At 38.0% G+C, this 26,699-nt stretch overlaps 1 protein-coding gene and 1 long non-coding RNA gene across 8 annotated transcripts in view; both read left to right on the forward strand.

The window, feature by feature from the left end:
• Positions 1 to 26,699, forward strand: part of ATG5 (autophagy related 5) — a 134,710-nt gene that overhangs the window by 54,216 nt on the left and 53,795 nt on the right. For 6 of the 7 annotated variants that reach the window (XM_005552246.5, XM_015449021.4, XM_045391298.3 and 3 more), the window contains one exon: positions 16,735 to 16,829. In XM_005552246.5, the coding sequence (XP_005552303.2) occupies positions 16,735 to 16,829 (95 nt within the window). The remainder of the gene's footprint in view (positions 1 to 16,734; positions 16,830 to 26,699) is intronic. The other variant, XM_065543658.2, reaches the window with a different exon arrangement.
• On the forward strand, positions 5,667 to 7,535 carry LOC135970567 (uncharacterized). The gene is made up of 2 exons (XR_010586303.2): positions 5,667 to 5,797; positions 7,249 to 7,535. It is a non-coding gene; the product is annotated as an uncharacterized lncRNA (long non-coding RNA).

A 26,699-nucleotide genomic window follows, 5' to 3' on the forward strand; every position in this document is an offset into this window, starting at 1 on the left:
TTCTCATTGTTTTCAAAGCACTTACTGATTTCTGCCTTCGTTTCGTTATTTACCCAGTAGTCATTCAGGAGCAGGTTGTTCAGGTTCCGTGTAGTTGGGTGGTTTTGAGTGAGTTTCTTAATCCTGAGTTCCAATTTGATTGCACTGTGGTCTTAGAGACTGTTTATTATGATTTCCATTATTTTGCATTTGCAGAGGAGTGCTTTACTTCCAATTATGTGGTCGATTTTTAGGATATGCGTGCTATGTGGTGCTGAGAAGAATGTGTATTCTGTTGATTTGGGATGGAGAGTTCTGTAGATGTCTATTAGGTCCACTTGGTTCAGAGCTGAGTTCAAGTCCTGAATATCCTTGTTAATTTTCTGTCTCGTTGATCTGTCTAATGTTGATAGTGGGCGTTAAAATCCCCCACTATTACTGTGTGGGAGTTCAAGTCTCTTTGTAGGTCTTGAAGAACTTGTTTTATGAATCTGGGTGTTCCTGTATTGGGTGCACATATATTTAGGATAGCTAGCTCTCCTTGTTGCATTGATCCCTTTGCCATTATGTAATGCCCTTCTTTGTCTTTTTTGATCTTTGTTGGTTTAAAGTCTGTTTATCAGAGACTAGGATTGCAACCCCTGCTTTTTTTTTGCTTTCCATTAGCTTGGTAAATATTCCTCCATCTCTTTATTTTGAACCTATGTGTGTCTTTCCTCGTGAGATGGGTCTCCTGAATATAGTACACTGATGGGTCTTAACGGTTTATCCAGTTTGCCAGTCTGTGTCTTTTAATTGGGGCATTTATCCCATTTACATTTAAGGTTAATATTGTTATGTGTGAATTTGATCCTGCCATCATGATGCTAGCTGGTTATTTTGCTCATTAGTTGATGCAGTTTTTTCGTAGTGTTGTTGGTCTTTATATTTTGGTGTGTTTTTTGCAGGGGCTGTAACTGGTTTTTCCTTTCCACATTTAGTGCTTCCTTCAGGAGCTCTTGTAAGGCAGGCCTGGTGATGACAAAATCCCTTAGCATTTGCTTGTCTCTAAAGTCTCCTTCTCTTATGAAGCTTAGTTTGGCTGGATATGAAATTCTGAGTTGAAAATTCTTTTCTTTAAGAATGTTGAATATATTGGTCCCCACTCTCTTCTGTCATATGGAGTTTCTGCAGAGAGATCTGCTGTTAGTCTGATGCGCTTCCCCTTGTAGGAAACCTAACCTTTCTCTCTGGCTGCCCTTAACATTTTTTCATTCATTTCAGCCTCGGAGAATCTGACGATTATGTGTCTTGGGGTTGCTCTTCTTTAGGAGTATCTTAGTGTTGTTCTCTGTATTTCCTGAATTTGAATGTTGGCCTGTCTTGCTAGGTGGGGGAAGTTCTCCTGAATAATACCCTGAAGTGTGTTTTCCAACTTGGTTCCATTCTCCCCATCACTTTCAGGTACACCAGTCTTAAGTTTGGTCTTTTCACATAGTGCCATATTTCTTGGAGGCTTCATTCGTTCCTTTTTATTCTTTTTTGTCTAATCTTGTGTTCACACCTTATTTTATAAGTTGATCTTCAATCTCTGATAATTCCACTTGATCAATTTGGTTATTGATACTTGTATATGCTTCACGAAGTTCTTGTGCTGTTTTTCACCTCCATCAGGTCATTTATGTTCCTCTGAAAACTGGTTATTCTAGTTAGCATTTCCTGTAACCTTTTATCAGGGTTCTTAGCTTTCTTCCATTGGGTGAGAACATGCACCTTTAGCTCAGAGGAGTTTGTTATTACCCACCTTCTGAAGCCGCCTTCTGTCAATTCATCAACCTCATTCTCCATCCAGTTTTGTGCTCTTGCTGGAGAGGAGTTGCGATCATTTGAAGAAGAGGCATTCTGGTTTTTTAAATTTTCAGCGTTTTTGCTGTTTGGTTTTTTTTTTTTCTTTCCATCTTCGTGGATTTATCTACCTTTGATCTTGGAGGCTAATGACCTTTGGATGAGGTTTTTTTTGTGGGGTCCTTTATATTGATGTTGTTGCTTTCTGTTTGTTAGTTTTTCTTCTAATAGTCCGGCCCCTCTTCTGCAGGTCTGCTGCAGTTTGCTGGAGGTCCACTCCAGACCCTGTTCACCTGGGTATCACCAGTGGAGGCTGTAGAACAGCAAAGATTGCTGCCTGCTACTTCCTCTGGAAGCTCGCTCCCAGAGGGGCACCGGCCTGATACCAGCCGGAGCTCTCTTGTATGAGGTGTCTGTTGACTCCTGTTGGGAGGTCTCTCCTAGTCAGGAGGCATGGGGATCAGAGACCCACTTGAGGCAGTCTGTTCTTAGCAGAGCTGGTGTGCTGTGCTGGGAGAATCCCTCTTGTTAGGATCAGCTGCTCTCTTCAGAGTCGGCAGGCAGGAATGATTAAATCCACTGAAGCTGCGCCCACAGCCACCCCTTCCCCCAGGTGCTGTGTCCCAGGGAGATGGGGGTTTTGTCTGTAAGCCCCTGACTGGGACCGTTACCTTTCCTTCAGAGATGCCCTGCCCAATGAGGAGAAATCTGGAGAAGCACTCTGCCACAGCCACTTTGCTGGACTGTGCTGAATTCCACTCAGTCCCGACCTCCCAGACTCCTTAGCACTGTCAGGGGAAAACCGCCTACTAAAGCCTCAGTAATGGCAGATGCCCCTCCTCCCACCAAGCTCGATCATCCCAGGCCAACTTCAGACTGCTGTGCTGGCAGTGAGAATTTCAAGCCAGTAGTTCTTAGCTTGCTGGGCTCCATAGGAGTGGGACCTGCTGAGCGAGACCACTTGGCTCCCTGGCTTTGGCCACCTTTCCAGGGTAGTGAATGGTTCTGTCTTGCTGGGGTTCCAGGAGGCACTGAAGTGTGAAAAAGACTCCTGCAGCTAGCTTGGTGTCTGCCCAAATGGCTGCCCAGTTTTGTGCTTGAAACCCAGGGCCCTGGTGGTGTAGGCTACACAAGGGAATCTCCTGATCTGCAGATTACAGAAACCATGGGAGAACTGTAGTAACCCAGCTGGGTAGCATAGTACCTCACGGCTTCCCTTGGCTTGGGGAGGGAGGCTCCCCAGCTTCTCGCACATCCTGGGTGAAGGAATGCCCCACCCTGCTTCTGGTCGCCCTCCATGGGTTAGATCCACTGCCTAACCAGTCCCAAGAAGATGACCTGAGTACCTCAGCTGGAAATGCAGAAATCACCTGCCGCCTTCTGCGTTGGTCTCGCTGGGAGCTGCAGACCGGAGCTGTTCCTATTCAACCATCTTGTCAACTCGAGAATGGAAAACTTTTTAAGAACTTTATGATTTTCTTTAAGAGAATGGAAAACTTTAGATGTACTTACTTTTCTAATCCTTTTTTGTTTTGTCCATTAGCTTCTTATCACCTTTCTGTAGATCAGTGTTTCCCAAAGTATGCCAAAAGCATTAGTGTTACTTGGGAACTGATTAGAAATGTACCCTAGGCCAGTCAGGTGCAGTGGCTTATGCCTGTAGTCCCAGCACTTTGGGAGGCCGAGGTGGGTAGATCACAAGGTCAGGAGTTCAAGACCAGCCTGACCAACATGGTGAAACCCCGTCTCTACTAAAAATATAAAAATTAGGTGTGGCGCACGCCTCTAATCCTAGCTACTCAGGAGGCTGAGGCAGGAGAATCACTTGAACCTGGGAGACAGAGGTTGCAGTGAGTCGAGATCATGCCACTGCACTCCAGCCTGGGCGACAGAGTGAGACTCCGTCTCAAAAAAAAAAAAAAAAAGAAAAAGAAATGTGCCCTGGACCAACTGAATCAGAAACTCTGGGTAAGTCCCAGCAGCCTGTTTCAGCAAGTCTTCCAGAAGGTTTTGACTCACTAAAGTTTGAAAACCAGTCCTGTGGATAAGGGTTTCTCAACCTCTGCACTGTTGACTTTTTGGACTGGATAATTCTTTGATGTGGCTGTGAGGGTTGGGGCTGTCCTGTGCATCGTGTAATCTTTAGCAGCACTTTGGCCTCTACAGTCTAGATGCCAGTAGCACACTGCCTCCTCCCCCAGGCCCCACCTCCAGTAATAATTGTTTTGTTTTTTTCAACTCAACTTCTACATCCAGCCTAACAATAGGCCCTGTCAATACTACCTCCAAAATAAACCCCACTTTTCTTCATTTTTTTTTAATACTTTAAGTTCTAGGGTACATGTGCACAATGTGCAGGTTTGTTACATAGGTATACTTGTGCCATGTTGGTGTGCTGCACCCATGAACTCAACATTTATATTAGGTATTTCTCCTAATGCTCTCCCCCGACAGGCCTGGGTGTGTGATGTTCCCCGCCCTGTGTCCAAGTGTCTCATTGTTCAGTTCCCACCTATGAGTGAGAACATACGCTATTTGGTTTTCTGTCCTTGTGATAGTTTGCTGAGAATGATGGTTTCCAGCTTCATCCATGTCCCTGCAAAGGACATGAACTCATCCTTTTTCATGGCAGCATAGTATTCCATGGTCTATATGTACCACATTTTCTTAATCCAGTCTATCATTGATGGACATTTTGGTTGGTTCCAAGTCTTTGCTATTGTGAATAGTGCCTTTGCAGCTATTTTTTCTTAAACTATCTTCTTTTTGTTAATGCTTCGATTTTGTTCCACAGGCACTTTAATCTGCATGTACTTTTCAGGTATTTAAAAGTCATTATTTTTATGTAAGATTTTAAAACTCTATAAATGTCTCTTTTACATATTTTTTGAAAGATGAAAAAGGATTAATATTTGCCCACCTAGAATGTAAGAAAGGAGCAGAAGAGACAAGGTGATGAAGGGAAATATAGGAAGTGAGAAGAGAAGGAAGACAACTTCATGGACTTGTTGAAAGGGGAAATGCTTTACAATTATAATACAGCTTATTCTCCCCAGTATTTTTAGCATTATTTATTTTCAGGTGTTAGTACTCAATAGAGTAATGCAATTCAGATACTTGAGTTGTAAATGAAAAAATTTCAGAAACACTGGGAGGATAATTTCAAATTTTAATAACTTTATTCTTATTTTTACTGTTAGGATTCCTGGAAATCCTGATTGAATTTTTGGACTTTACAGGATACATTATGTACATCATGTGTCCCTAAAATTTATGGGATACATTTAAAACAATAATATTTAGTCCACAATAAGCTCATTATAAAGTATAATTTGTAAAATTCTTGGTGGGCCGTATTTTTTGAGAAATGTATGTAGTTTTCAACCAACTTTGTTTTGCAATGAATTAGTTGTTATATAAGAGTTTTGAGGAAGATACTTCTTGATCAGTCCTGGTAGCTAAAAGTTGAACTAAGATGAGATTTTTCAATTTCACTCATTATTGTCCTTGTCTTCCTTTAAAGAATAGTTCCTAATTGAGTAATATTTTCAATTGATTATCACAATGCCTTTCTTCATGTGCTCATTGAAGAACTATGACTTAATGAACATGTTAAAACAAGTAATACTTATTTCTGTAGTAGCAGCTACTGCTAGCTGTGCTGTTCTGTCATCTCTAAATACTACAGGAGATGAGATTTGTTGAATTACTATACCAGATGCTACCATAATTTTTGAAGCATAGAACCCTGGGATTTTTGATAATATGAACATGCCATTCATTAATAGTTTCCCAGATCTCAATCATAAGTTATCTTGAATTGGCTGAACATAGATTGTTAGCAAACAAGCTGTTTTATTTATAGAAATGTAACTAAAAATCTCTGTGTCACGGTTGCACCCACTAGCAGCTACTAACCTGATGACCTTGGGCATGTCGTGTAGCTGCTTGGAGCCGCAATTTTCTCCTCTCTACAATGAGGAGAGCTATATCAGTAAGTTGTGTGAAAATTAATGTGAAATCCTAGGGTTTTTTAAATTGCTAAATTCTTTGCAGATGTATAAGTTATTGATAAAAGTGATCACTGGTCCCACTGTAATGAGAGCCAACAGCTTTTCCCTATTTCTCACTCTAGTATTGTTTGTTTTTAATAGCACTTTTGACTAGGCTGTTTTTTGATTCAGGGCCTCCTTGCTCTGTCACCCAGGCTGAGGTGCAGTGGTAAGGTCATGGCTCACTGCAGCCTTGACCTCCTGGGTTCAAGCAATCAGTCTTTCTACATCAGTCTCCCAAGTAGCTGGTACTACTGGCATACACCACCAATGCTTGGCTAATTTTTATTTTTAAAATTTTTTTGGTAGAGACAGGATCTACCTATGTTGCCCAGGCTGGTCTCAAACTCCTGGGCTCAAGCATTCCTCCCACCTGGCCCTCCCAAAGTGCTGGCATTACAGGCAGGCTCCACCATGCTCAGCCCAGCCTAAACTTCTGATATGCTTTTTATTTAAGTATAATATCTATTACTTGGTCATCTCTGCCGTTTGAGGAGATGGGGAGTCGGGGTAGGTGGGAAGGACTTGAGCCGTCAAGCATTACAAGTGCAAAATAAAGGATTGGTCAGACTTATTAGAAATTGTGATAACTTGTGTCAATTTGGCTTCCCCAACTACATATTAAGTGAAAGGAAGAATCTGTTCTGTACTTGTTTTTATTTTGTTTTTTGTTTTTTAATTCTCTACAGCTCCTGTTATTCAATTAAGTGCATAATAGGAGCAAGGGGTTTGGCAGATTTCACTCTACACAGTTCCTACAAAATAAAAACTTGTTTGAGCATGCTGTTTTTTCTATCTCCTGTTTTAATTAAATTGCAGATTCACAATATGAACTGTTTGCAAATTGGGAACTTCTTTACAGAGGTATTTTCCACGTAGCTACCATGTACAGATTAGATAGATTTGAAACAGAATGGAGGAGCTTATTAGGTTTACTAAATTCCTGTGCTTTCCCAGGCCTAGAGACTTTTACATGCATCATCTTAGGGATTCCTCACAAGAATTAGATAAATATTACCATCTTTGCAAATGAGGAAATGAGTTCACAGTACTACCAAGAGGTGGAACCAGAATTTGAACCTAGATGCCTGATTCTAAAGTGAATGTACAGTCATGCTCTGTATTGTGATGTTTCAGTCAACAGTGGACTGCATGTATGATAGTAGTCCCTTAAGATTATAATGGAACTGAAAAATTCCCATGGCCTAGTATCCTGGTAGCCCTTGTACCATCATAGCACAATGCATTACTCATAGGTTTGTGGTGATACTGTTATCAACAAATGTATTGTGCTGCCAGTTGGATAAATGTCTAGCACATATAATTATGTACATTAATTGATAATGATAAACGACTATGTTACTATTTACTATACTTTTTATCATTATTTTAGAGTGTTCACCTTCTACTTATTAGAAAAAGTTAGCTGTAAAACAGGAAGGTCCTTCAAGAGGTATTCCGGAAGGCATCGTTTTCCTAGGAGATGACAGCTTCGCTCATATTATTACCCCTGAAGACCTTCCAGTGGGACAAGATGTGGAGGTGGAAGACAGTGATATTGATGATCCTCCTCCTTTGTAGGCCTAGGCTAATGTGTGTATTTGTGTCTTAGTTTTTAACAAAAAGTCTTAAGAAGTTAAAAAAGTAAAAAAAAAAATTTTAAATAAAAAAAGTTTCACAGAATAAGGATATAAAGAAAGAATGTTTTTGTGCGGCTGTACGTGTTTGTTTTAAGCTAAGTGTTATTACAAAAGACTCAAAAGTTAAGATGAAGACGTTTATAAAGTGAAAAAGCTATAGTAAGCTAAGGTTAATTTTTAAACAAATTCAATGTAACTTAAATGTACAGTGTTTACATAGTCTACAGTAGAGTATAGTAATGTCCTAGGCCTTCACATTAACTCACCACTCACTCGTTGACTCACCCAGAGTCAGCCCTGCAAGCTCCATTCATGGTACGTGCACTATAGAGGGGTACCTTTTAAAAATCTTTTATATGGCATTTTTACTGTACCTTTTCTATGTTGAGATACACAAATACTTAAGATTGTGTTACAGTTGCTACAGTATTCAGTACTGGTTTGTATGTACCTGGTTTGCACATACCATATAGGTTTATAGCCTAGGAGCAACAGGTTATACCGTATAGCCTAGTTGTGTAGTAAGCTGTACTCTGTAGGTTTTCTAAGTATGTTCTATGATGTTCCCATGATGAAATTGCCTGATGCATTTCTCAGAATCTATCCCCATCGTTAAATGAAGCATGACTGTATTTTTTGTTACATCTGGAAGTTGTTAACGCTGGCTATATATTAGAATCATCTGGAGAGCTTTCAAAAGTACAGATGCCAGGGAATCAGGTAATTGGTCTGGAGTGGGTCCTGCACATTAGTATTTTTTAAAAGCTCTTCAGGTGATCCTGGTGAGAAGCAAAAGTTAAGAAATGTTGCATTACATACTGTATCTCCAGTGACCATTGGTTGCCCCTTTGTTTTGAAAGCTTTTGTTATTTGTCAGTGGATGATCATTAACAGATTAATAGTGTTTTCTACTTTACATTTTCTCTTCAGAAGCATAAAGGATTTGTATTATAGAAAGAATTACCTATATAATAAATGTTGGAAAGATTACAGTGAACATAATGGGGGTATCTTTTTGTCAGTCTTTCAAAAATTAAAATTTTTTTTTTTTTTCTTATGACTTTGGCTTGCTTTCTGAGTGAAGTAAAAATGAACTCAGTTGCATATTAAATTTGTTTCTGGCCCTCTGCATCTAGGAAAGTAATAAACTAATTTTGGCCAAGAGAAATAACCTTTTCTTAATATACAGTAGTTTTTAAAAGTAATAGAACAGCAGGTTAATGGTTATAAATCTATAGATGATTGTAACAGGAATACATTTAGATAATTAGTCCTGGCCTACCACTGTGCTGTAGCTCTGTAAATCTCTTTTTGACAAGCTGCTTTAAAGATTATCTTTTGGATGAAGGGAAAATGGGAGTATAGTTGAAGATCATTATTATTAGAAATGTTAATATAAGCACATAGAACAACAATAATTTGTTTTTTACATTATGAAATTTTTGAATTTTGAATTTTTTTATTACCCAGCTTAAAAATACATTTGAAATAAATTCTTCTTAATTGGTTAGAATATGATTGAATTCTGTCTCTTTAAAAATAAAGGCAGTTACTGGAATTGACTCTTGGAATACGTTTAAAGATGTTGTAACTTGCAGTCGTGGTTTATTGGCTGGTGATGTTGAAATTAGAATTTACAATCTACTTTTCTCAGTACTTAATGAGATTAATTTTCTTTAAATTTCCAGCAGTAGTTTTTAACCATTTACAAAGTTTTCATGAGGTGGCTAGTTTTTACTGACTCTTTATAAAGCTGTGCTGTAATAAGGTGTAGCAGTTGTGAACCTCTCATCTTTTCAGATTAATAAGAACCACTCCCCCCATCGTGCTTATGTCCTCTCCCCTACTATATTAAGGTATGTTAGAAGAGGAAGGGGTTGGAAAGGAATGGTTATCTAGGTCTTAAGGGGTAGGGTTGGAACTCAGACTTGCTTGTCAAGACTAGAGGACTCCTCAGATGTTGGCCTAGATGTTCTTGGACCACCATTCTTATTCCCACCACTGTTACATGATATGGCTGGAGATGAATGCAGTGAAATTGATGGGAGGTAAATGGCAACTAAATTGTGCCCACAGGGTGAGAAGATAGAACCTTATATGATGATTGAAAAAGTTGGAGGAAGCAAAAGGGTCAGAGGGTATTTGGTTGTAAATATTGCAGCTGTACTGTGTTAGGGCTTTTATTGTCCCAACTATGGCTAGCAAAGGCTACTCAATTGCGTAACTCCAGCAGGCAGCATTCACATAGAATTTGATGTGAGTGATGCAGACTCCCTGGTTCTGAGCCAGACTGAACAGTCCAGCAATTCTATAATGATGGGGTTTTGGCAGGGCCACTTTTCCCTACTGGTCCTGACACTTCTTACCTGGTAGAATCTAGAAGCTCAGTGTCTTCTCTTATTGAATCTGAGGCAGCCTAAAAGGTAATGATAATAGCAAACACTTATGTAGCACTTAATTTGTGTCAGGCACAGTAAGTGTCTTTCTCAAACTCACACAACTATTAAGTGACAAAGCTGGGAAACAAACCCAGGCAGTGTGGCTCCAGACTCCAGACTGTGGCTTCCACTATCCCACACTATGTTTGCTGTTCCTTGTTTTTATTGTCCCCATTGCCTACTCATTCATTTAGCTGTTAGTGATTAACAAACATTCATTGAGTATGTACTATGTGCATACTCATAGTACATTAACTTTCTAGGGCTGAAGTATGTAGAACTTTCTAGAGCTGAAGATAAAGTCTTTACCCTCATGGGACTTATATTTTAGTTAAGGGAGAGTGACATGTAAATTGCATAATTTGAAATAACGGTAAGTATTTAGAATAAAATAGAGTGATGGTATAGGGAATGATTGGAAAGTGGGACTGTCTTACCTAGGATTATGAAGGAAATCTTTCTGAGGGGGTAACACTGTATTGAGACTTGAATGACGAGAAGCAGTTATGTAAAGATTAGGAAAGTGGGGATTCTAGGCTGCTAAAACTGAAATGGGAACAAGTTTGGTTATTTACTAGGGACCGGAAAGAAAAATAGCATGACTTAGAGCTTAGTAAGTAAGGTAGGTAGTAACTTAGTAAGTTAGTAAGGTAGACAGTGAGATCTCAGAGGAATGCAGCAATAGCATTCCAAGGGGGTGGAGTGGGCCTAGTAGGAATCTGTTTCTAGGGGAAGAGGTGTTTTATTACTGACATTATTTATGGTTGCCTGCATGCAGAGTTTGGGCAGGGAGCAGTCTGCCCCAGATGCAGGCAATAAGGAGATGCAGTGCATTGCATATTTTTTTAAAAATGATTCTAGTACATAACTTAAAATAACCATATCATTGAAGTGCATCATAAAGCATTATGTTTTGTGAACCATTAGAAAAATATTTGAAAATTTACTCGTTAATGGTGATTATGCTTTAAAAGAGCATTCTGGATACTGTGCACAGGGGATAAACATAGGACAGTGACCAAGTAGGAGGCTATTGTGTTGGCTCGGAGAGGTGAAAGTGGTAGTGGTGAACACGAAGAGAAGTAATTGCACTCTAAATATATATTGATTACTGTTCTTGATGCCAGTTTTCTAAGACTGTAGCACTTACTTTGTAGGGCAAAGGAGTAAATGTCTTCTCTCAGTTAATTTTCAGACAGTGACCGTCCAGGTCAAAATTTCCAGGAATTTGGATTTTATTGCTTTTGTGATTCACTGAAACCACAGATTTCCCTGGGTAGAAACTTTCTGCCAAGACGTGTGTTTATGGACAAGATGAAGGATGAACTTCCTCCAGGACTGGCACTGCTCTGCCCTGATGCAGAGGCCAGTCCACTGGGCCCACCTAGTTCTGTGTTCATGATGAATTTTCAAGGGCGGATTCTCTTAATTTGACCTGGCTCGTAAGGCAGATGAGTTTGAAGATACAGGTCACTTTTTGAACACTTGCTTTTGGCATCCTACCGGTAATTACTACTTGTTCATTTTTATTTTGCTCCTATTTTGTCTTACAGAGATGTTTAACATATTACGAATGAAGAAATTAACTTATATAGGTCTGTGTTTGTCTTTTCTGTTACAAGTATCTTGAAAGCCTCTGAGTAAAACAATACAATTATCACATGATCACTTGTAGTACTGATTTGAATAATACTGTTGACAGATGGAAAATTTTGTGAAGAGTGGGTTCCTTTCTGTAGTCATTTTCAGCCATTTGCTTTTCCTTTCAAAGGCAAGCTTAGAGTCTGTCTTCTGTGTGCTGTCACAATCTGACATTTATTTGGAATCCTGTAACTCTGCTGTCCTTTGGCTTCATAGATGTTAAAGACCAGGAGGTGAATAGTGTATGCATGTGGAGACCATTTCACCAGTTTCCTGCACGAGGGTCCCAGCCGGCTGAATTGAGCCTGAGTAGCAATCCCTACACTCTCCTTATATGTCCTCCATGTCTCCCGTGGGGGATTTTAGACATGTTATTTGTGGCCTAAGAATTATTTTGCCCTGAGTTTTTACCTCCCGTAAAGCTTAAGTGGAAGAATAGATAAATCGTTTAAAGTTATCACTTTTTCCTGCTGTTTGTCCATGTGAGGAACAAAGAATACAAATAAACTCGGTATCTTACGCATTTTAGAGAGATCCGAAATTAAAAAAAAAAAAAATGTTTTTCCAGGTGTTTTAAAAATTTGCAAGACCAATATAAAAGCTTAATTCAGCAGAGAGAGAGAGAGGAAAAATGGATGACCATCAGGATTTTTGAGAAATGGTATTTTTAATCTTTTTTTAAAAAAAAATTGATTGAATATTTCTGTAGAACAGTCCTTCGGTTTTATGCTTTTGATTTGATAGCATTCTTAAATGTTAAGTTTTATAAAAAGAAACTTACATCAGTAATATTGCTTATAGCTCTGACAAGAAGTATATATGTTATCTTCCTTTCTCCCAATGTGAATAAGCTAAGTAACTGCTAGTTTTAATTTTCTCCTACTTAGTGTTTGTTTTGTTTGGCTCTGCACGGTGGCTCATGCCTGTAATCCCAGCACTTTGGGAGGCCAAGGCGGATGGATCACTTGAGGTCAGGAGTCTGAGACCAGCCTGGCCAACATGGTGAAATCCCGTCTCTACTAAAAATACAAAAGTAGCCGGGCATGATGATGCATGCCTATAATCCCAGCTACTTGGGAGGATGAGGCGGAAGAATCTCTTGAACCTGGGAGGTGGAAGTTGCAGTGAGCAGAGATCAAGCCACTGCACTCCAGCCGGGGTGACAGAGCGAGACTCCGTCTCTTAAAAAGAAAAAAAACATTGTGAAAGACACTTGGTAATTCTTTCAATCTCAACACTGATTTTCCCTTCCTCCTTCCCTCCCTCCCTCCCTTCCTTCCCTCCTTCCCTCCTTCCCTCCTTCCCTCCTTCCCTCCTTCCCTCCTTCTTTCTCTTCTTTCTCTTCTTCTTTCTCTTCTTTCTCTTCTTTCTTTCCCTGTCTTACTCTAGGGAAGCACTGAACTTCTTTTACTTTCTTATATTTGTATCTTTCTTGTTAATAACTTTGATCTATAAAAGTTAATTTTTGATTAGGGTGTTTTTAGCTATTGCTGGGAAAATACCTTCTTAATATAAGAATACAGCATTTCTATAAGGAGATTAAAATTAATATCAATACAGATCTTTTTTTATTGTGTCTTCCTTTTAAACATAGTTGTATTTGGGTCTAATCAGTGGGTTAAACAGGCTAAGTTTTATATAAAGAATTATTAAACTCTGATAAGAGTGACTATACGATATAAGAAAACTATATATTTTACCCTAGGACTGAGGGAGGAAGACCAAACTTGTAAGGGGCCCCACCTGCAAGGGCTAGGGCTCAGACTTCATTGGAGGAGGTATATTCAGTTCATTGAATTAGTAGAAAAGTTCTCTCTTATCGCCAGGCCAGAGTTGGTCTGTAGTCCGTTGGCAGTCAGGGCAACCTGGAATGCAGGTGATCAGCAACATGTGGCATGGTTGTGCAGAGAGAGTGGCAGCTGGGTGGGAAACCACAGATGGGCAGCCCGTGCAGACCTCCAGAGCAAGCAAACTAAGATGTTGATAAGGGCAACGGCGCATTAGTGTGCCTATGCAAGCAGGAAGCCTTTGGAGTGCTAGATTCTGTCTTGAGAGGGCTGGTTATCCCTTGGCCAGGCTCAGGCTGCAACCTTGCTGAGAGACTTGTATATCTGGACATTGGGCAGAACTGTTTGTCCTACAACTTGTTTTAGCATTTTCTGCTGAGAAATCTTAACATAGTTGTCTTAGTAGAGATGCTTAAAGGATTTGTGTCCATATAGCAATGCATATATTGAAGGGTGAATTTGGAGAAGAGAGTCATACAATTGATAACTGGCACAATCGTGTTTTTTTTTCCAGTTTACTTTTATGAGAAATTATGTTCATAGTGTTCTATCCATTCTTTGATTCAAGAGCATATGCTATGCATGCACCATGCTAGATGCTTGGGATTTCATCACAAGGCAGCAAGTAAAATTTTAAGTATGCATGAAGAATCATTTTATGTAGCTGTCACATTCTTGCTTGATACCTGATGGTAAAAAGACACTTTTTTGAGCATTGACAGAATAATTGCTTCATGTATGAGAGGACTGTGTCAAAGTAGTATTCTTCACATTAAGATAAAGTTTCGTGGCAGCAACTATTGAACCAATTGGGGACTTTGAATTGGAAGACCAAGATTCTGGTCTTGGTTCTTAAACATATAACAATCTGGGCCTTAGTTATCTGTGAAATTGTGTTGGACTTACTGGATTTAAAATTTTCTCTCACACCGTTTCTAATATACTGTGAGTCTTCCCTCGGATTGGAGCTGAAGATTAGAGTAAGGAAGGCCTAAAGCCTGTCACAGTCTTTTAGGACAGGGGTGCAAGAAGAAATAACTAATTTTTTAAAAATATATAGTTAGGATGGTTTAAGCAGAATCAATAGTTTGCCAGCAGATTGGATTCAAACAGGTCTAGTAATAGAGAAATACCAAGCTGAACCGTAATTCTGGAAATATTTCCCTGCTTTATAGAATTATGATTTTGATATAAATTTCTGAGTATAAAATATTTTATAAGGTGGGATTCTGGGTGAGTTTAAGAAAAAAGGAGTTGCTTAAAAAACAGTGTACAGAATGGGAGAAGATATGTGAATCACAGATAAGGGGTTTGTATCCAGAATATATAAAGAACTCTTATAACTCAATAATAAAAAGACAGCTGGTTTAAAAGGGAAAGTGATTTCATAGGCATTTCTCCAAAGATGTACAAATGGCCAGTGAGCACATGAGAAGATGCTCAGCATAGTCATTAAGGAAATGCAAATCAAAACCACAATGAGATACTACTTGATGCCTGCCAGAATGGTTATAATTAAAAAGACCAATAGTAGCAAGTATTGGCAAGGATGTGGACTAATTGGAATCCAAATACATTGCTGGTGGAAATGCAAGGTAGTACAGTCACTTTGGAAAACAGTATGGCAGTTCCTCAAAATATAGTTACCATGTATCAGTTAAACAGAGTTACCTAATGACCCAGTAGTTCTACTCCTAGGTACATACCCAGGAGAATTGAAAACATATTTATAATAGATAAAAAGCAAAAACTACTTAAATGTCAGTCAACTGAGAGAACAAAAATCTCGTAACTCTACGTAATGGAATATTATTCAGCCATAAAAGCAAATGAAGTTCTGATACATACCACAACATGAATGAACCTCAAAAATATTATGCCAAGCAAAAAACAAACCCACATGCAAAAGAACCATGTATTAAATTACTTCATTTATGTGAAATGTCTGGAATAGGCAAACTATAGAGATAGAAAGTAGTGATTTTTCAGGGGCCGGGGCAAGGGGGAATGGGAAGTGACTATTAATAGTCACAGGTTTCTTTTTGGGATGCTGAAAATGTTCTGAACTCTGAATATACTGAAAACCACTAAGTTGTATACTTTAAAAGGGGAGAATTTTATAGTATGCAAATTGTATCTCAAGTTGTTTATTTAGAAAATTTGAAACTGAAAAGTTTAAAAAAAGAGCTTAATTGGTCTGAGATTAAGCTGCAGTTGGCACTTCGTAAGTGCCAGTTCCGTATTTCTTTCAAAGCTTTTTAAAAAAATATCTTTGGCACTTTGGGAGGCCGAGGTGGGCAGATCACGAGGTCAGGAGATCGAGACCATCCTGGCTAATACAGTGAAACCCCGTCTCCACTAAAAATACAAAAAAATTAGCCAGGCATGGTGGCGGACGCCTGTAGTCCCAGCTACTCGGGAGGCTGAGGCGGGAGAATGGCGTGAACCCGGGAGGTGGAGGTTGCAGTGAGCCGGGATCGCGCCACTGTACTCCAGCCTGGGCGACAGAGCGAGACTCCATCTCAAAAAAAAAAAAAAAAAAAAATATATATATATATATATATATATACACACACACACACACACACACACACACAAAGATATATATATATATATCTTTGGTATTTAATGTTTACTGTGTTCAGTATTTTGACTTTATTTTTATTTTTTTGAGACGGAATTTCACTCTTGTTGCCCAGTCTGGAGTGCAGTGGCATGATCTCGGCTCACCGCAACCTCCGCCTCCCAAGTTCAAGCAATTCTCCTGCCTCAGCCTCCCGAGTAGCTGGGAATATAGGCATGCACCACCATGCCTGGCTAATTTTGTATTTTTAGTAGAGGCAGGGTTTCTCCATGTTGGTCAGGCTGGTCGTGAACTCCTGATCTCAAGTGATCTGCCCGCCTCGGCCTCCCAGAGTACTAAGATTACAGACGTGAGCCACCGCACCCAGTGACTTTATTTCTTTACACAACTTCTGGTTAACATTTAGGCTACTTGAAGCTGTACCTTTGTAGCTCAGCAATTAGAAGTAGTACCGGGAGAGTCAAGACATCTATCTTCTACCTGGTGGGATTTTTGCCTTGATAACACAAGTAGTCATATGTTTATATGTTTATGGTTTTTCTTATGAGAAAAAAATGGCTGTGTGAATATCTAGGGAGAGGATGCAATAATGTAGAAAAAAATTAATTTTATATTTGCTTTATGTTTAGTTATGGAAAGATAAGTTTAATAAAAATAAGAAAAAATAATATATAAATGATGTCCTTTCAGCAACTTCTAGAGGGATATTTAAAACTTTCATCTCTTCATGTGAGGTATTCCATTATAATGTTGTTCATTTTTAATAACAAATAATTTATATCATTACAGACAGATTTGACCAGTTTTGGGCCATCAATCGGAAACTCATGGAATATCCTGCAGAAGAAAATGGATTTCGTTATATCCCCTTTAGAATATATCAGGTAGGAAATAACATTTTAAAAAACATCCATTTATGAAAGCCTCAGACATCTTACTTGAAGCACTCTAGTCCGGAACTCTTTGTCTGCGTAGTAACTAAACAGTATTTATTAGGGGTTTTCCAAACTGTGTCTTTCAGTGGCAATCAAGTCAGATACTGCACTGAAATATTTGACTCATATGCAGTTGGTGCTCGTTATTTGTAGATTTCATATTGGCAGATTCACATACTTGCTAAAATTTATGTGTAACCCCAAAGTCAGTACTTGGAGCACTTTTATGGTCATTCAGAGTGGTGAACAATTGATTCACCTGATGCTCATTTCCCAGCTGAGGTTGATCAAAGCGAGGTTCTACCTTATTGTCTCAGCTGTCATACTATAAACAAGCCTTCTTTTCGCAGTGTATGTAGTGCCATGCTTTTACATTTTTGTGCTTTTTGTTAGTGATTTTGCTGTTTAAAACAGACTCCAAATGTAGCACTGAAGTGCTCTTTTTAAACAGAAGCACACATAGAACAAGGTTATGTATTGATCAGTTGATGAACATCTTGTGACCAAGGGCTCACAGAAACGTATTCCCCCAGGAGCGATGATTTCAATGTTTGTGGTACCCTTATAAAACAGAACTACTGCAAATCACAAGAATTTACTGTCTGTCTGTTTTGGATGATTAATCTTCAGTGTTGTACCACAAAGTAGGCAATAGGCTCTGAAGTCTTTCTCACAGCATATTTGCATGAGGTAAAGAAACTCCATGTTTCTGTACTTTAAAAGTGCTGGCATAAATATTGGCATTTAGTAAATATTAAATTTTTTAATCAGTGGCATTCCAGGAAGTAAGTTTCATACTATCATGAGAAAAGCAGTTAAGAACAAGAATTAGAAGCATAATGTCACAGACATAGACTCTAATCTAGTAGGACTTCCATTCAAATTCAGAGGTTTTTCATAACTTTCTTTGTAGCCGTTTTCAGTATCCCACAATCTTTACTAATAGTTACTTCTATAGTTATTTTAAAATCTTTTATAGAGCCATCACATAACTATGGGTTCAAAGAGGAAAACAGATTGTCTAATTGAAAATAAACATCTCAAAATACTGGAAGAACGAAAAATATTTATTTAGTGTTGCAGGTATAATTTTCAAGTAGTCCATATTTTTCACGAAGGCAGGGTTATTGTTAGGTTCATGCTTTGTGTCCAGGGTCTAGAAGAATGCTCGGCATTTGAATTTCTAATTTATTGAATCATTTATCATTTGTCAATTTTATTTTAATTATTTATATTCTTTGTATTTTACCACGAGCTCCACAGTAACATGCCATAAGGCATTCCCACAGCCTAGCAAAATATCTTACTTGTACAATTTAGTTGAATAAAATATATCACAGACTCTGAAGACATTTCTCAAAGAGTCTCGAAACTTTTGAGATTTATACCTCTCAGCACTTATTTGGGTCAAGTTCTGGCACATATATTTATACAAGAGATTCTTTACTGTAACCTCTTTAAACTCCTATAGGGAAAGTGTATTATACTTAATTTATGTCAGAATATAGTGCAGGTGTACAGAGGAAAGTTTTTCCATTTTGAATTTATTCTGTTTTAGGGGAAAATTGTCAGATAAATCCATACCTAGTATTGTGTTATTATAATACACATAAGTTTGAGAGAGAGAGGGGGAGAGAAGGAGTGTGTGTGTGTGTGTGTGTGAGAGAGAGACAGAGAAAGAGAGAATGGTTTTTATAAAGTGCTGTAATTAGATAGAAAGTAGGAAGGTAGAGAATTCTCAAAATTTGCTTGACAAAACCTGGCTGCCAGATGGGGACTGTCTTAGGGCAGAACCTCCTGCTTGATCTTTAATGTGTCAAGGCACTTGGGCAGTTTTTCCTTAAATAGAAAGTGACAAAGAGCCTAAGGACAATATAGGTTCTCATTTGACCTACATAACTTTCCTTTTGGCTTTATCCCAGTTCCATTTTGATTTTTATTTGAATTTAATTAAAGTTTTAGAAATGAAATATGAAATGAATACAAAAATTAAGGAGTCCTAGTTTTTGCTGATTTGCCATTTCCTGGCTTTTCCTATTTCCCTATTTGGTATTCAGTCTTCAACCATGGCCTTGACCAAAGGAGGATGGAACTGTACTTTTTGTTTGCCTAATTGTGTCATCTAAAGGCAACATCAGATTTCTGTTGCTGACTTCTTTATGTCTAATTAGTTTGTATGGTTGTGATACTCTGTATGTTAAATGTAGCTTTTATTTGTGCAGCATTTTGATCAATTTACACCTTTCATTTCTTTAACAGACTAGATACAAATCTCTATAATATTTGAGCCCGTAAGTTACTAAGTAAATTTAAGGAAAATCTGAAAATCCAGATTTATTAATAAAGGGCTAATTTTTACTGAAATATTTGTTTTACTTTGCAGAATCCTAATAGAATTTCTGTATAACAAGAGAAGAGAGAGACAGAGTACTGAGCATGCTTGAGTGAAGCCCATTTTATCTTGTTGAAGCCTCAAAACCATCTTAGGATATAGGAATCATTATCTGATTTTACATGTGAGAAAACTGAGGCTCAGGAATTTTAAGTCGCTTGCCTCAGTGAATAAATGAAAAATGGAAGAACTAGAATCCAGACCCAGGCCTGATTTATGTGCAAAGTATGACTTGTTTATAATAATTAAGTTTATAGAATTTTCAGAACATAATTATCACAAAAAGTGAAGTCTGCTCAGACCAAATAAGTTGATAGGAGCATAGAATACCTGTGACTGGTGGTATTCTTTGAAGATTGACTTTTGTAAAGATTGTCATCAAACTGTATGTTTTTCATCTGTAATTCATTTATCATGAGCTCAAAATGTCTATAGTCAGGTGACAGAATTTTAGTGGTAAAAGTTAAATTGGTCCAAAAGCCATCTAGAGATGTTGCAGACCAAAATGTGTCATTTCTGTCATTTACATAACAGTTTAGTTTGGTGTGTGAGTTTCAGGTTTGTGTTCCTGAAGTCCAGGTGTTTCATATTAGCCAGTATTCTAGAGATGACATTAACGGCAGAAAATGTTACCGAATGTAACCAAAATGTTAGTTAGCACTTGTAAACAGGTGGTGATTAATGAAGGCATTTGTCAAAAATATTTGTTAAATGACTGTGAGGTCCTTAGGCATTGGCATTTGAGATGTAAAATGAAAATTGGGCACATCATATCTGTTTTTCAAGAAGCAATAGATTGATAAATGTTATCCTGCCATTGTACTTTGGGTACGAAAAATGTGTCTCATTGATTCATTCAGCAAGTTTATTTACACACATATTTGCCTGCCATGCCGTATGCTATGCACAAGGGATACAACTGATGATCGATATTATGTATCACCCCTTAGAAAGGTTATAGTCTAAAGGTGGAAAGAAACAAATCAACTAAGAATACAAATATAACATTGGAACTGTGATTGCTGTGAAGAAGAGATACACAGTGCAATAAAAGCTTAATGCCCCAGGAAGAATTAGTTCTAGTTTGGGAGGAGAGAAGGCTGCCTTGAGGATATGTTGCATCCCCAGAGATTTGACAGATAGGAAAGGTGAACTTAAGATAGGCAAAGAGTCATGAGAAGACCTTTGTAGGCACAGGGGACGTTGTAAGTATGAGGACAACCTGTTTGTCTTGAGCACAGAGTTGGGATAAGGCTGCAAAGGTGAAAGACCATATTAACGAGTTTTCTCTGTATCCTATAAAGAATGGGAGATCCTAAGAGATTTTTAATTATCTGAATATCCATTCATATTTATTCAACAGAGATCATTCAGTCTCCTACTTTGTTCTACATGTTGTTCTTAAGGTTATAAATAAATTTAGAGAATCTTCATAGAAACAACCTAGCAATGTTATTTTTAGTTTTAGAAAAACGAGAAGCTGATAAACAATCTTGTTTTCCTGTAAAGTTAAAATGAGACCAGCCTGGATACAACACAGTGAGACCCCAACTCTAGAAAAAAAATTTTTTTAATGAGCCGGATGGGATGGTATGCACCTGTAGTCCCAGCCACTTGAGAGGCTGAGGTGGGAGAATCACTTGTGTTTGAGAGGTCAAGGTTGCAGTGAGCCTTGACCACACCACTGCACTCCAGCCTCGGCAACAGAAAGATACCCTATCTAAAAAAGAAAGAAAGAAAGAAAGAAAGCATGGTTCCTACTTGTCTTTACTTTTTATATTTTATTTTATTTTATTTTACTAATTAATTAATTTATTTATTTATTTTGAGATGGAATCTCGCTCTGTCGCCCAGGCTGGAGTGCAATGGTGCAATCTTGGCTCACTGAAACTTCCACCTCCCAGGTTGAAGCGATTCTCCTGCCTCAGCCTCCCGAGTAGCTAGGATTACAAGCGTCCACCACCATACCCGGCTAATTTTTGTATTTTTAGTAGAGATGGGATTTCACCATGTTGCCCAGCTGGTCTCGAACTCCTGACCTCAGGTGAGCCACCTGCCTCAGTGCACCTCCCAAAGTGCTGGAATTACAAGCGTGAGCCACTGCGCCCAGCCTTTTTTTTTTTTTTTTTTTTTTTAAATTTTATTTTTTTCCAGAGAGGGTCTTGCTCTGTCACCCAGGCTTGAGTGCAATGATGTGATCTCAGCTCACTATAGCCTCTGCCTTCCTGGCTCAAGCGATCCACCCACTTCAGCCTTCCAAGTAACTGGCACTACAGGCATGTGCCATGCCCGGCTAGTTTTTGTATTTCCCACTTGTCTTTGGAAGAAGTTGTTCATTAGTTATAGAAAAGTAAAATAAAGTAGAATTTGAACTTCGTTTTGTTTACTTCATAATTCCCAGAATTCTGCTTCCTTTCCCATAGATTATCTCAGTGTAAAGTTGTTCATTTGTATCATTAAAGCGCCATTAATATTTTAATTCTTTTGGGAGGTTTACTAGCTATTTTGGTTAAGCAAATCTATTTAACTTCTATGTCATGTGCTAAAAGTATTTAAGAATCTAGATACTTACCGGTTTTGGGGGGAGAAAAAGTACATTTTTCAAAATGGAAACTAGGATGTCAGGGATTAACTTGGTACCTTCTAAACTGAAGAAGGAGCCAAATTTTAGACTCTGTTTTGTTTCCAGAAATGTTGATTTATGGATTTGGAAAAGTGAGGACAATAGAAATAGGTGGCAAATTATGGCCATGTTTGTTCGGATTCCTCCCCTCCAGGGTTTTAGCGATGTTGATAAGAAATTATATTCTACTTTTTCAGTTGTTTTCCATTTTAGTAGGTATCTTGCAATAACATCTTACAAAAAAGTCAGGAACCATGAAAGAAAGACTTACCAGTTAGTAAACTGAATATTATTGCTTTTAATTTAGTGTTTCAGTCATTTCAAAAAGATAGACAACATAATTTGTAATACATTTTGAACTGCAGATATATCTCTAGCATAATATAATATACATATTCTGTTTTTCAGCTGAATGTAAGTTGCTTAAGGTGTTTTTTTGTTGTTGTTGTTATTTATAGTATTTTTCCTTAATATTATTTTGTTTTAGTTTTTAATCATGGTAAAATAAATATAACATAAAATTTATAATCTTAACCATTTTCAGTAGTGTTAATTATGTTCACATTGTTGTACATTCATTCTCCAAAACCCTTTTCTTCTTGCAAAACAAACTCTATACCCATTAAACAACTCTCTGTTTCCCCATTCTACTTTATGGATTTGACTTCCATATGTACCTCATACAAGAGGAATCATACACTAATTGCCTTTTTGTGACAGGCTTATTTCACATAGCATGATGTCCTCATTGTTTACCTATATTGTATTATGTGTCAGAATGTCCTTTTTTTGGCTGGGTGTGGTGGCTTGCACATGTAATCTCAGCACTTTGGAAGACTGAGGCAGGCGGTTTGCTTGAGCCCAGGAGTTTGAGACCAGCCTGGACAACATGGTGAAACCCTGTCTTCTATAAATATGCGTGTGTGTGTGTGTGTAATTTCCTCTTTTTAAAGGCTTAATAATATCCCATTGTATATATATACCACATTTTGCTTATCCATTCATCTGCTGGAGTTGCTTCCACCTTTGGGCTATTGTGAATAATGCTGCCATGAACAGAGGTGTATTAGCATTCTCCAGAGAAACAGAACCATCGTGGTGGTGGTGGTGGTGGTGGTGGTGGTGGTGGTGGTGGTGGTGGTGGTAGTAGTGTGTGTGTTGTCTAGAGAGAGATTTATTTTAATGAATTGGCTTACCTGGTTTTGGCAGCTCTTCCTTGAGTCTACAGCCTACCCCATCAGACCCTGGACTCACCAAGCCAGGGTGATTGGGTGGGCTGTCAACTCAAGGAAGAGTTGCAGTTGAGTCCAAAGGCAGTCTGTTGGCTGAATTTCTTGCTCAAGGGAGGTAAGTCTCTTTCTGTAAGACCTTCAACTGAATAGATGAGGCTCACCTACATTGTGGAGGGTAATCTGCTTTACTCAGAATCTACCAATTTAAATGTTAACCTCAGCCAAAAAATATATATATATATGCATCCAGAAGAATATTTGAACAAATATCTGGGCATCGTGGGTTGAGTTGACATGTAAATGTTGAAATGGGTGTACACCCTGTTTTCAGTTCTTTGGGGTATTTACCCAGAAGTGGATATTCCTATCATAAGATAATTTTATTTTTATTTTATTGAGGAACAGCCATACTGTTTTCCATAGTAGCTGTACCACTTTACATCCCCACCAACAGTGCACAAGGGTTTCAGTTTTTCACATTTTCGCCAATATTTATTATTTTCTGTTTTTCATACTAGCTATCCTAATGCATGTGGGGTGTAATCACTAATGAATAGTGCTCAGCATCTTTTCATGTGCTTGTTTATCATCCTTGGAGAAATGTCTATTCAAGTCCTTTGCCCATTTTTGAATTGGGTTTGGGTATTTTTTTGATGAGTTGTAGGGTTTAATTTGTTCTTTTTTTGAGACAGAGTCTCGTTCTGTCGCCTGGGCTGGAGTGCGGTGGCATGATCTTGGCTCACTGCAACCTCTGCCTCCCGGGTTCAAGTGATTCTCCTGCCTCAGCCTCCTGAGTAGCTGGGATTACAGGTGCCCACCAATATGCCCGACTGATTTTTGTATTTTTAGTAGAGATGGGGTTTCACCATGTTGGCCAGGCTGGTCTCAAACTCTTGGCCTCAAGTGATCTGCCTGCTTTGGCCTCCCAAAGTGCTGGGATTACAGGCATGAGCCACCGCACCCAGCCTAATTTATTCTTTTTTAATGGCTGCATTATGTTTAGTCTGTAGATGCACTGTAATTTGTTCAGTATTCGCTATCAAGTTTTTTTTTCTAGTTTTTACCGTTATAAACAGTACTACAGCAAATGGCATTATATATGTATTTTTTTTTAGGTATGGAATAGATACCCAAGAATGAGTTTTTGCATCAAAAGGTAGAGATTTAAAAAACAGTTGCCAGCTTACTTTTCAAAAACGTGTTAGTTTAAATTTTCACCAACAGTATATGAGAGCATGCTTCTCCCCTTACATCTCCACCAGCAATAGGGCATTATAACTCTGATTTTTAGTAATATTGTGGGTATAGAGAGAGATTTTTACTTCAACTAATAATTCACACTTAGTAAGTTTATAAATCTGTTCATCTTTGTTGACCATTTGGACTTGGTTTTCTGTAAATTGCATTCTATTTTGTTTTGCCTATTTTTTCTTCTTGTTATCTTTTTGTTTTATAAAATAATTTTTATATATATTACGTTTTTACTGTCAAACACATTGCAAAATATCATAACTATAATTCATCTTGATTTTTGTGGTATCTTTATGTAAAAATAAATCTTTATATATCAAATATGCCCTTCTTTTTCTTAGAAGTATATGGATTTCTTTCTTTGTTAAAAAGGCCCCTTAGCCAGGCATGGTGGCACACACCTGTAGTCCCAGCTATTCAGGATTCTGTGATAGGAGTATTACTTGAACCTGGGAGGTTGAGGCTGCAGTGAGCCATGATCATGCCACTACACTCCAACTTGGTCAACAGAGCAAGACCCCATCTCAAAAAAAAAAAAAAGGTTCTTTCCCACAATGTATTGTGTGAGATAGGTGTCTACGAGACAGCTTATCATTTATTATATACACTAAGGGTTGGCAAACTTTCTTCAAGGGCCAGATCGTAGGTATTTTCAGCTTTGTAGACAAGATGGTCTCTGTTGAAACTGTGTGATTCTGTAACATGAAAATATTTATAGACAATTTACAAATGATAGGCTTGGCTTTGTCCCAGTAAAACTTTATTTGCAAAAATAGGCAGAGGCCACAATTTGGCCAGTGGGCCATAGTTTACTGACTCGTGATCTAAGCTGTCCTTTTCCCGCTGGATGAATATGCCACCCCTGCTTTATAGTAAAGTAGTTTGACTACTAGAATCTAATTCTGGATTCTTTATTCATTCCATCAGTATATGTATTTTCTTATGCCAGTAATATTTTATTTAATTTTAGCATTCTGATATCTGTTGGAGCAATTCATTCCTTCTCCTTTTTTCATACTTTTCTTGGTTATTCTCAGTCATTAATTTTTCATGACTTTTAAAATTACTTATTCAGTTCCCCGTAGTGTCCTGTCTGATTAGAGGTGGAAATACATTAAATTTTGATTTAAATTTTGTTATAATTCACTTTCTTATAGTATAAAGTCTTTCCAGACAACATGATATTTCTTTTTATTCAGATTTCGTTTTATGTTCTGCATAGATTTTAAGGTTTTCTTCAAATAGACCATTTTTCTTTTTAATTTATTTCCAGGTGTTATGTAGATTTTGTTTTTCTTTATTTTGTTTCCATTTCTAGTTATTTATGGCATTGGAAAAACAAAGAAAAATCTCATCCTACTGTGTTTTTACAAACTTTTTTTTTCTTGCTTTATTGCATTGCTCTTATAGTATTGCATTACCAAGACTGTTCTGAATAATGATGGTTCTAGTAGACTTTTCTGTGTTTGTTTTCTGGTATTAATTGATACGGTTTACGTGTTTCATCAGTTAGAATTATAACGTAGTCTTTATCAGATCTAAGTGATTTCCTTCTAGAGTTTTTAATTAGAAATGATACTAAATCATTTGCTAGTTTGATGAAGTTACTGGATCCCCACCAACCACTGGTACTTCTGTGTTTTCATTCCATAACGTTGACCTTCCCTTTTCCTGAAACTCATTATCAGGTTATTAAAAAATACTACCCATGTTACTCATCAAGAGCCTTTATTGTTTTCCCCCATTTCAAAGATACTTATTTAGCATTTGTATTTCATATTCCAGATATTTTCTCAGTATCAAAGGTATCAATATCTGGCAGGGCTCTTGGTAGAATTCTCTTTGTTCCCTGGTCTTCTATCTGTCTGCCTCAGGAATAGAAAGGATTCAGCCTTTCATTCAGCTTTTTATTTTCGTATGGCTGCTAGTTCCTCCCAGGGAAGAAAACATTGCAGAGGTTCTAGCTTTCTCCATGTACGCCCTTCCCCAACCTCAGCAGCTGCTTAGCTCAGGAGAGCTGGTGTGTTAATAGGAGATAGAATTTGGAGGAAAGGGGAGAGACGGATGGATTAACTCCCAGAATCCCATCCAAGTATAGTTGTTAATATGTTCTTTTTCATTTAGAGATTTATATTACAGTAATATTTGGGGTAAGGTATCTTTAATACTTAATTCACGCCCTAGTTTTGGCAGTAGCATGCTAAGATACATGTTGAGAATCTGTGCTTAAAAGTATGATTTGTTCACTTGAACCTGGGAGGTGGAGGTGGAGGTTGTGGTAAGCCAAGATCACGCCACTGCACTCCAGCCTGGGTTACAGA

This window comes from Macaca fascicularis, chromosome 4 (assembly GCF_037993035.2).
Source record: "Macaca fascicularis isolate 582-1 chromosome 4, T2T-MFA8v1.1".
NCBI lineage: Eukaryota > Metazoa > Chordata > Mammalia > Primates > Cercopithecidae > Macaca > Macaca fascicularis.